A 12210-nucleotide genomic window follows, 5' to 3' on the forward strand; every position below is an offset into this window, starting at 1 on the left:
TCCTGTCCAATCAGGTTCCTTCCTCTCCAGCCCATTATTTTTTCAACCTATCACCTTCTTCCTCTTCCCTGCGCCTCCCCCCAACCTTTTTATTCTGGCATCTTCCCCCTTCCTTTCCAGTCTTGAGGAAGGGTCTTGGCCCAAAACATCAACTGTTTATTCGTTTCCGTGGATGCTGCCTTGTCTGCTGAGTTCCTCCAGCATTTTGTGTGTGTTGCTTTGGATTTCCAGTATCTGCAGATTTGTGTTTAGAATTATTATTTATTAATTAATGTCATGTATACATTGCAGGCAAAGCCACTGTATTGTCCAAGCGTAATTGTAGCCAAGCTGAAAAGCCGATTGTCAATTATAGGCTAGACTGGTAAAGATTGTAGATTTTTTTCCTAAAGGACATTTGCAAACCAGGTGGGAGTTTTTATAGCTCACTGTTTTTGAGGATAGCCATTTTAAATGACTTATTTATCTGGTTACTTGAAATTAACTTGTTCAGCTGCTGCATTTAAATTAATGGTCCAGAACTCCAGTTGTGAAATTTCTAATGTATTGCAGCTGTTAAAAATATTACACCATTTCTTAATACAAGTTTTACATAAACCTATAAAGCATAGTTTATTGTGTATTTACTGATTTTATATCTCAGGTAATGTGGTTATGAATTCAGTGGTAAAATATAGGTTCTTTGAATTGCATCAGTAAAATGCAGTGCAGTTGCATATTCTTGTGGTATTGATAATGCTTCTGACTAGATGATATTAAGGGTTGTTAATATTTTTGTGATTATAGGTTGGAGTAAAAGAATTGAATATGAACCCGGTACTGGAAATTTGGCATTATTTCCGAGTATGAATTTGGAGACATGTGATGAACCTGTTACCTTCATTAAAACAACAATAGAGTTAGAAACAAACCACATTGGCAAAGGATGTGACAGGGACACCTATTCTGAAAAATCACTCCATAAACTCTGTGGTAAGGCTATTGACTACCATCAATTTTGATTTTATTTTCCCACAATGTGTTTTTATTGCATGCATAATTATGATTTTAAAGAAATTGAACTTGTATTTACTCTATTTAATAACAGTTTTAATGTTTTTTTAGCTCTGTCTGATAGTAATGCTCATATCTAATGTTCTTATTTTATGGCAGGTGTTACTTCTGGTACAGTTGACCTCCTTCCCTCGCCAAGCAGCAGCACAAATTGGACAGTTGGTCTTCCTACGGACAATGGGCATGACAGTGATGAGGTCTTCGAATTCAATGGTACTCAAGCTGTGAAAATCCCAGATGGCATTTTGACAACAAATCTGGAAGAAACATTTACTATCTCTGTGTGGATGCGGCATGGACCTGGTTCTGCTATTCAAGGGGGCAAGGAAACGATCCTTTGCAATTCTGACAGACGAGGTATGCACGAGTTGAAGTTGCCTTATTCATCTGCCTGAAGACTTTCTGAGAAATCCATGCACATGACCAGGCTTCTGCTCGGCCACTGTGTCTTACGGCTTTAAGCTGGGTTTTTGTAAACTGAAATCATATGGAATTGTAGCCTCCCTGGCAAGCCTCAGGGTTGCTCAACTCGCTGTAGTCTAGAGAAACAGCCCTCGGCCCCGCCAAACTGGGTAATCAAGTTTGTGTGGATGCTGTGTGATGTACCCCACCTTGCCAAATAACAGACAATACACCATATACGATTAAATGAATTACAGTTTATAGATATTACTGGAACTATAATTAATAGATAAAATATAAAAGGAAAATAAAAGACGCCACACTTATCAATCTCTTCGTGCACAAACAGTTAGAGCTCAAGTAACGATCCTCTCTTCACCATTCGTTCCCCTCTGACCACCTCGACCTGCCGTCTGGAACCAACCTCGGTGGTTGACCAGACACTCCACACGAGTCTGTCTCCGTCTCCTCTGCTCACCGAAGACCCTGGACCTCGGACTCCTGCTCGGGGTCCGACCCCGTTAACCGGCTCACAGCACCTTGTCCATTCTCTGGTTCTCCATCACACCTTCTGCCCAAAAATCGGCACATCACAATAACTTACAGACACACAGAAAGAGTAACATCTATCCCAATTGGTTCGTTTGCTCTCTTATCAATAACATAACCCAAACAAGCAGCTAGCGGGAGAACTTTCTCAGCAGTTAATATAACAAAGAAGCCATTTTAATTAGCCTATGCAGTAACATAACAGAAGAAACCCCTTACACTCTCCCCCCCCACCAAATAAAGTCATGTCCTCGTGACTTCTAAATAACTCGCCAACCAGTCCTGCAGACACAAAAACCCAATCCAGGTACACACAGTGACATTGCTCCCCAAACAGTGGACCTTATGCCTGGGCCCACGGGTGCTACATAGGCCAACCTATCTGGGAGTTTCCTAATCGTCCGAGACCGCCGTACCCCCTCACCTAAACCCTTAAGGCTCGGACACTACAGGGGATACCTCGGGTCAGCTTGCCAAATCCTCTGTCAATCCCTCACTCATGCCTCCACTGCAACTCGGAGCCCCCTGTCCTGGGTCCGGGGCCCCGCTTCTTTTCCTTCCTGGTCGTGCTGTAACCCAGGCTGCCCACAGTTAGCCCTCCCCACTACACCTGACTCAGTGGGAGAAGGGCCAAAGGTCTCTTCCTCAATCAAGGGGAAGTTAACGAAAGGCAGCATGTACCACACGTCCAGCACATCATCCTTCGGATCCGTGTTCTTCATCATTTCCTCGATCGATAGCTGCTGTTCGATTTTCTCCAACTCTCGCCACGGTCTCAGCAGTTCTGACAAACGCTTCTTGGCCACCTCCAACTTGTAAGTCTTCCAATCTTTTCTGGATCGATGTCTTGAGTTTCTGCTGATCCTTTCGAAGGTGGGTCATTGTTTCGTCTCTCTGGATTAATTCCTCAGTACATGACCGCAGTGTCGGCTCAGAATTCTGTTTCTCCGTCTCCACTTTGACGAGCGTGAACTCCAAATCTTCAATGGTCATCCTGAAAGTGCAGCACTCAGTCTCCTGCCTGCATTTCTGAGCACTCAGTTCAGCGGTGCAAATCCCCTCTCTCACCAGTGTCTCATTCTCATTGCCGACTTAGGTTTCCATCCCCAGGTCCACCACTGTCTGTTCCAACACCAAGAAGTTCAACTGGTACGTGGGGTCATTTTTCTCAGATTGCTCCAAACTCCGCCGGCCAAAAGCTACTCCACATCTTACACTTCGCTTTGGTCGCTTTTCCCCGAACTGCCTTTTTCTCCAGACCTGACACTCGTCCAAAGAAAGTTTTAATCCTTTAACTCTTTGTTGCCCGGACTTAGCCACTCGCTTCGCATCATAGTCCCCCCGGGGGAATCCAAGCTCTAGGCGGTCATCCACATACGCCAAAACTCCACACACCTTCACTTCCCCCATGGTCTTCCTCATGCCTCACGGGAAGGTTACAGGGGCTCCAGATATGCCCTTCGGCATCTTTTCGGATCGGAAGAATCTTAGGGAACCAGTATCGGCCGTCTTCTCCTCATCGGCCTCGCTCATCGGGATCTGGCAACATCCACTTCGCAGATCCAGCACATTAAACCATGTCGCTCCATACAAACAGACCATAGCGTCTTTGGCCCTCAGGCCCATACTCTGGTCAATGACAGTGCGCCTATTCAGAGTCCTATAATCCACACTCACGCTGCCTTCGTCTTCCACGGCTCCAGGGTCCAGTTGCTGCAACCTCTCTCTCACTGAGGTGTCTTCAGCGGTCAACTCTCCTCCCTCATGGTATTTCGGAGCGTCTACTAAGAGAGTCTCACCCTCAGATACTTGCCCCAGGCCATACCACAGTTGGGTCTCATTTAAATTTGGTACCGGCTCAAGGCTGCTACACACATTCTCAGAAGCAGTTCGACACACTGGGTGCCCAGACAATGCCTCCATGAACTCCAGGGCACTAACTAATCATCGTCTTCTGGATAATTACTGGCACTGGTACCCCAAATCTCCGGTGTCCTTACGGTTGTCAAGGGCAAATGCTTCAGACACCGGTTGTAAAACGAACTGTACAACAACTTGACCTGCGCCCCAGTGTCGAGGATTGCTTTAGCATTGCTTCCATCTATCCGTAACAACACTCTGGGCGTGGTCCCTCTAAGCCTTCAGGAATAGGGTCTTTACCTTTCGGAAGTTCCTTGGTACATTGCTGGGAACGTGCTCCCCCAGAGACCCCAAGCCGTTCCCCACTGGGCCTCCACTAAGTTTCCCGACACCCCTCTGATCAGCTGAACAACTAAGGGAGGGGCTGATCCCCTGAAATGATCCCCCTGGCACTGCAAACAATTTAGCTGCCCTCCTAGCCAGAGAAGATGCACTGAAAACTTTTACCTCCTTTCAGATAACTGGCAGCTGTCACTACAGTGTAATTGAACCTGACAGTTCTAACACCGTCAACAGCCCACCTACTCAAACTTTCAACCAATCCCTGTCACTCTCCGTCAACCGAGCACTGCCATTCATCTAACAACTGAGGGATCTGCTCCGCCCAAGTCTCGTATGCCTCCGCCCCTTTTGGGGTGGACGGTATCCCAAAAGCCAGGTGGAGCCTGCCAGAGCTGGAACACTTATTCACAGACACTACCTCCGAATCAGACCACTCTTTCCTCTCTCTCCCAACAGTATGGACAACCCCGAGCCCCACCACCAACTCGACAGTGCTAGTCTGAACTCAAACAAAGACCTCACCCAACACGTATGCACCAATAACCAGCAAATAACCCACAGAGACACACATTACTGATTTAAGCAGGGTAACCACGCAGCACAACACTGAATTCAATCCCGGACAAAAGCCCCCAAACGTAGCCCCCCTGGCAAGCCTCAGGGTCGCTCAACTCGCTATCGTCTAGGAAAACAGCCCTCGGCCCCGCCAAACTGGGTAATCAGGTTTGTGTGGATGCTGTGTGGTGTACCCCACCCCGCCAAATAACAGACAATACACCATATATGATTAAATGAATTACAGTTTATAGATATTACTGGAACTATATAATTGAGATAAAATATAAAAGGAAAATAAAAGGCGCCACACTTATCAAAGTTCAGTCTCTTCGTGCACAACAGTTGGAGCTCTAGTAACGATCCCCTCTTCACCATTCGATTCCCTCTGACCACCTCGACCTGCCGTCTGGGACCAACCACGGTGGTCAACCAGACGCTCCACATGAGTCTGTCTCCGTCTCCTCTCCTCGCCGAAGACCCTGGACCTTGGACTCCTGCTCGGGGTTCAACTCCGTTAACCGGCTCACAGCACCTTGTCCATTCCCTCGCTCTGCATCGCGTCTTCTACCCCAAAACCCGCACATCACAATAACTTCCAGACACACAGAAAGAATAACATCGATCCCAATTGGTTCGTTTGCTCTCTTATCAATAACATAACCCAAACAAGCTGCTAGCAGGAGAACTTTCTCAGCAGTTAACATAACAAAAGCCATTTTAATTAGCCTATGCAGTAACATAAAAGAAGAAACCCCTTACAGAATATTAACTCACGTCCAAGGCATCGTATACAGTACTGTGCAGAATTCTTAGACGTATATAGTTAGGGTGCCTGAGGCTTTTGCACAGTTCTGTAGTAATTTTTCATATTGCTGCTACAAAAAAAAACAAGTTTCATTACATATGTGAGTGAAGATAGACCTGATTCTGCTATGGGTTTCTATTGTGGACTGAGAGTGGGAAGGGTGCAGGAAGAGGGAAATCATGGTTAGGAAAAGGGAGGGAGCAGGAAGCACCAGAGAGACATTCTGTAATGATCAATAAACCAATTGTTTGGAATCAAGTGAACTTGCCTGGTGTGGCCCCTGGCACTTCTCTGCCACCTGACCCACACCCCTCCCATGGTGGTCTATCATTGCTATTCCCAACATTTGCTCCCTCCAGATTTACAAACTGCTCTCATTACGGACATTCAAGGGACTCTTCACTAGGCATATGGATGAAAGGATAATGAGGGGCTATGTGAGAGGGAAGGGTTAGTTTAAACGGTAGAAATGCCTGTACTATGCTGTACTATGTTCTAATTTAGCAAGAGATGTCTGGTGAGGCAGAATGTTTTTAGTTATGTCCAATCAAGAATTAACTGTCTTTTTAACCTAGTCTAAAGTACTTCAGATTGCTTCTAATCATGGCTAAAATTGCTGTTTTCCCCTTTTAAGACAGCAAAATATCAATCAAACAAAAATAATTCAAATGATAGAATAAGTTACAATGGACTGAAAATAGACCTAAAACTGCAGTATGATCTATTGATGAGTGAACAGATCAAACAGCTGGAAAATTGGGTTGACATTTCAGATGAAAGAAGCTTGGTCTAGGCTATAATCACTTGATCAGGGTAGTTGTATAATAATCAGACTGAGTTTTTGAAATAGTGAAGTATGGTATCTAAGGTAAAGAGCAGGATTGTCTAGGTTCACTTAGCAATTATTTCTAGGAAGATTTCAGTAATATAAGCAATTCAGATTGTATTAAGTGAACACTTGGCTTGAATTGAACACAAGCTCATTACTATGTTGCACTTACTTTAGAGAATTATTGATGATTTAATCAGCAACTCACTTGGCCTACTGTAATGTTATCTGTGTCCACAAATTTAAATCATTGTCTCACCACTTAGTTAATTTATAATTGGCCTCAGTGTGGATGGGGAAAATGAATAGCCAGGTTTCTTCCTATTCATTGCTATCTAGTGACCCCTACTGAAAAATGCTGAGAACAGGATCATGCTCTGCTGTATCCTCCCAAGGTCAGACCAAGGTTTATACATGACACTCAATAAATTATTGAACATTGTACATGACAATAAATTATTTACCTGCCTCATCAAGGTTGGCAATTAACCGTAGGCTGCCATTGAGGCTTGACAGAATTTCCTAACTCTTAATGGCATTTCATATAGCCTCAAGTTGGTCTTATGGTCAATGTCTTCATCAAAGGATCGTTCAATTTATATTAAGTGGGATGGCATGCATGAAAATTTTAACTGGGAACCCTTCCATCTCACACCAGTTACCAGACGATCACACTCTCTGACACTGCAAACAGTTATTTGAAGGATTATAGTGACAATCTATTCTATACCTAGTTTTGAGGGGGTAGTATGTACAAAATACTGATGAAGGGACCATTTTCTTTTAATAATTTTCTGAACTGCACTTAAAATTGATAAATTGTATATTGCTTATTTGAATCTTAGAAATGAATCGTCACCACTACTCCCTTTACGTGCACAACTGCCGCTTGGTTTTCCTCTTCCGTCAAAATCCTTCAGAGAATGAAAACTTCCGGCCTGCGGAATTCCATTGGAAAATTGACCAGGTTTGAAAATCTTTATAAATGGGTTTATATCTGGTGAGAGTGACAGTTAAATAGTTGAATGTGTAGCACATGCACTTCAAATGTAGGAATTATTGGTTGTTTTTACAATGAAGCAGTTCTGTTCTTAAAACAGCATATTTCAGAATCAATCTTAAAAGTTTTTGTGTGTGCAATTTTTTTTTAAAAAAGGCACCTTGCTGTTGAATTCTATTGGCTGTAGCTTGGATTTATGAAGGATGTCAGTGAGAGGTTAGATTAATCTTATCTACTTAGTTGCTTTAGTAACAGTGCAGTGAAAGATTGGCAGTGGCGCATGAACTCTGGGTTAAAATCCTGCTCCTCATAAACGTTTCCAAATTTCCTTTCCATGGTAGCTTTAACGTTTCCTATATGAAATGAATTTTGAGTTATTCTAATCCTCTTGTTTGGCATTATCAGCAAAGTTAAATTGAGTCTGTTAAATATGAAAAAATACTAAATATATTTACATGATCTGTGAGCTGAGGGCTAGATCCTTTACTCTGTTTAACTGGATAAATTTACCATCTAATTTATTGCATGCTGTGTCAGAATATGCTGTACTCTGTAGTGTTATCAGTTAACATTCAGACAAATTAAAAGAATGGATATATAATTTGTGGAGAATTTATTTAGACTTATCAAACTGAAGTTACGAGGGCTGATTAATAAGCTTGTGGCCTGAGGTAGAAGGGGTCAATTTTAGAAAACCTAGCACATTATTTTTCAGCATTATCCCCTCCTACATTTATACACTTAGTCCAGCGGTCGTGGAGCATACAGATCTTGGACCTCCAGAAAGTGTCCACAGCAGGGGTTATTGATAAGTTCGTGGCCTAAGGTAGAAGGAGATGATTTATACAGCTCTCGTTACATGTATGTGCAGTTCAACTCTCTGATTATGCAGAAAGTTTGAAGTTAATAACTCATCCCTCCTTCTACCTTAGGCCACGAACTTATCAATCACCCATCTGTGGACACTTTCTGGAGGTCCAAGATCCGTATGCTCCATGACCACTGGACTAAGTGTGTAAATGTAGGGGGGGACTATGTTGAAAAATAAATGTGCTGGGTTTTCTAAAATTGACTCCTTCTACCTTAAGCCATGAACTTATCAATCACCCCTCCTAAACCTGGGGGGATGGAAAAGAGAGGCAAGTGGAAGAAATAAAATAACACTTATCACTTAGAAAAACGAGAATAAAATCTTATCACCTTCCAGCTAACATCCTTCCCCTCTTCTTCTCCTTCCCCCCCCCCACCCCCGGCCAAACCCACTGCAACCTTTTTATTCTAATGTCTTCTCCCTTCCTTCTCACTCCTGAAGAAGGGCCTCGGCCCAAAATGTCAACTGTTTATTCATATCCATAGATGGTGCCTGACCTGCCGAGTTCCTCCAGCATTTTGTGTGTGTTACTCTTAATATTTTTTCCACTGCCGTTATGAAAGGAATACATTTAAATAAATTGGCTTTGAAACTTTTGGAGCAAGCAGAATATTAATATTCTGTCTGCAAATTGTTTAATTTTCTCTAGAGCTAATAATGCAGGATCCATGAAAGGACATGGGATAATTAAATGGAAAACTAATAATTATTATTATTCTTTTCCTACATCTTGTAGGTGTGTGATAAAGAATGGCATCACTATGTCCTGAATGTTGATATCCCCACTGTGGCCCTGTTTGTTGATGGAGTTGCACATGATCCATTCTTAGTTACTGAGGATTATCCATTGCACCATTCAAAGATTGAAACCCAGTTGGTGGTTGGAGCTTGCTGGCAAGGTAAAGTGTTACATAATGCAGCATGCTGTTTTGGGGGGGTGTGGGCACTACAGTTGGATCAGCTGCATATATTAAAATCGATTTCATTCTCAGCTATGAAATTTTAATATTAGTATAGAATATAACAGCAACTTAGCAAAAAGCAAAATCATCAATACATAATTAAAAGGAATAAGATCAGTGAAAATTAACATATGCCCCTTGCTGTCACAACAGGATAAATTGGGGAAATAAGGAAATGGAAAAGATAATATTTTTAGTACTCAAAGAAACTCAGTAAACCTCAGGAGAACTGGAGGTCGGGAACGAGTGAGGAGCTCACAGAAACCAGCATTAGTAAGATGATGTCCAGAGTGGTTAATGGGACTGAAAGGCAATAAGTTGCCAGAAAGTAATGATCCGAACATTATACACTTAGTCAATTTCCAAAATTGCACAGGTTCTGGAAAGGTTCCTTTGGATAGGAAGGAAGTAAATGTGACATTGTTATTAAATAAAAGGACAGAGAAAGCCAGAATCAATAGCCAACACTAGTAGTAGGGAAAATGCTTGAATTTGCTATTGCGAAAGTGGTAATTGGCCACTTTAAAAAAAATGATTGAACAGAGTTGACAAGAGGTTAGTAAAGAAAAGTCATACCCAATGTTTCAGATGCAATCTCAACAGAATGAATGGATAATTTCGTAGAGCACTGCAACTCAGAAATAGGCCCTTCAACCTACCTGTGCCAGTCTGGTCTTCTACCCAGTCCTATCTACCAGCATGCAGATCACATCCCTCCAAATCCCTCCCAGTTAATGTACCTCTGCAAACTTCTCTTTGATGTTACAATTGAACCTTCACCTACCACTCTCACTATCCTCTGAAGAAGTTTCTCCACAGATTCCCCTTAATATTTCACCTTTCCCTCTAAACCTGTGACATCTAGTTCTAGTCCTGCCCAACCTGAAGGGAAAACACCTGCATGCATTTACTTTATCTTGTACCCCTCATAATTTTGTATACCTCAAAAAGATTTTTTCTCATTCTTCTGTGCTTCAGGGAATAAAGTCCTTTCCCTATAACTATATATTGAAGGTGAGCAGGGGAGTTCCCACTCTCCTGAGTGATGCTTATCCTCTAAGTACATTGATGGATTCCTTGCTGTGGGGATTTGTCACCTCCCATACTATTCATAATGTGTCAACAATCTGATTGAGGGGATTGAATGTAATTTGACCCAGTTTATTCAAGATATTAGTTTAGGTGGCAATGTAGCCGGAGGCAAATGTATTTAGGCTTCAAGGACAAAAGGGTCCTTAATGAGGTGAGGCCCTGGTAGGTTGAATATAATGTGACAAATGTGACGTTAGCTACATTGTCAAAAACAAATTAATTGCTGATCAATGGAAAGATGGTGTTCAAAGGGACTCACTTAAGTGTCCTTCTGCATGACACTGAAAATTAATATGATGCAAGTACCATCTCCCTGATTGTTTGCTTTCTGTTGACCTCTATTGTCAACTTGAGTGCATGAGTAGTGACATCGTGCTCCAATATAGGACCCTAGTACTTCGCTGTTGTTGCGTGAAAAGTTAAGCAAAATTACTCTGAATTTAAAAGTATAAAAGTAATCTGATTAAAATTATTTTTATGGGGTTTTTCAGAGTTCTATGTGGGGGTGTGGTTCTACAACCAGTGTCTACAATCTCAAAACAAGAGGTTAGCCATTAAGGACGTAAATTAATTTTCTTTAGAAGTGTTTCTGAATCACTGAATTTTTGTATCCCAAGAGGGGCGTGGATGCTCACTCTTAGCATGCTCAATGCAGATTGATAGATTTGTAGATTTCAAGGGAATCAAAGGATATGGGATTGGTGTAGTTAAGAAATCGTCACGATATTGCTGTAGCAGTATAAGGAGCAGATGATAAACTCCATTCATGTTGTTTTAACATGTACTTGTGAAAGAGTATTTATTGTGTTTTAATGAATTCCATCCAATAAATACTTTGAAATACTGTGTGTGTGAATGTCATACAAAATTGAGGATCGGGCTCAAATATGATGTTTTTCTCCCCTCCTCCAACAAGACTGACCTGTTAACATTTGCTGTACCTAGTAACATTTGATAAGCCTCCTGCTGTGTTTGTAACAAGTACTGGTTCTGTATACCAGCATGATACTGCATTCAGGAGAAAACTGGGAATAAGATTTCAGGAAAAGCAGTTGTGTGTACTTTAGTTTCATTTTACAAATCTAAACTGGAAACAATTGCAAATAAATTCTCATTAATTTAGGAAATCTTTTATTTTTCTGAATACAAGATATATTTAGGAGCACAGCTGTTCAGAAAAAAAAGAGGAATAATATAGATTAATTAGAACTTGCATTCTAAGTTAATGGAAAAGATTCATTCAGAAATGGATAAAGATACCTGGCATTGCAGTACAAGGCTATAGAGTTGCATAATTAGGCTTGGATTTGTAGAATGAGAAGGTGATTTTCTGTCCAGCTGCTCATACTAGGTCATGGGTGGGAACAAGCTTGCCTCCCCTACTCAGTCAAACGATCTGCCATTTTTGTTATGCACCCTTGCATAAGAATGGCCATCTGGACAAGTTACTGGACATTGGTTGCTGCCTTTGGAGTAGTATCCCACCAAGAATGGTTCAGAAATGGGCTGGAGTGAAAGGATGTACTTCAAGAAATGTTAAGATGTACTTAGACAATTAGATAAATATTTCATGGGTGATCAAAGGAAGCAAACAGCAATTTTTAAATTAAGTATTTTAGAATTGCTAGAACCTACTGCCCAAAGGATTTCTCCGTTACTTTGACAACATGCAGTTAGATTTTCCCATGGTCATTTGGTCCTTCACCACAGTTCTTTTTTTCTGTCTTGCTTTTCCACAGAATATACAGGAAGCGAAAATGAAAATGAAACTGTGACTGAAGCCTATCCAGGTTCCTGGGGGTTTCCCTCCTGTTTAGTATATGTTCACAATTAGCATGAGAATGTTCTTTTTTATTCACTTTGGCTGCATCATCCCCTGCTTATTTC

The 12210-nt window shown here is 41.8% G+C and overlaps 1 protein-coding gene across 4 annotated transcripts in view; it reads left to right on the forward strand.

The window, feature by feature from the left end:
* Nucleotides 1–12210, forward strand: part of clstn1 (calsyntenin 1) — an 80370-nt gene that overhangs the window by 52352 nt on the left and 15808 nt on the right. For 2 of the 4 annotated variants that reach the window (XM_072244789.1, XM_072244788.1), the window contains 5 exons: nt 787–972; nt 1153–1410; nt 7244–7365; nt 9006–9168; nt 12063–12113. In XM_072244789.1, the coding sequence (XP_072100890.1) occupies nt 787–972; nt 1153–1410; nt 7244–7365; nt 9006–9168; nt 12063–12113 (780 nt within the window). The remainder of the gene's footprint in view (nt 1–786; nt 973–1152; nt 1411–7243; nt 7366–9005; nt 9169–12062; nt 12114–12210) is intronic. The other 2 variants (XM_072244790.1, XM_072244791.1) reach the window with 1 other exon arrangement.

Source organism: Mobula birostris, chromosome 27 (assembly GCF_030028105.1).
Source record: "Mobula birostris isolate sMobBir1 chromosome 27, sMobBir1.hap1, whole genome shotgun sequence".
In the NCBI taxonomy this organism is placed as follows: Eukaryota; Metazoa; Chordata; class Chondrichthyes; order Myliobatiformes; family Myliobatidae; genus Mobula; species Mobula birostris.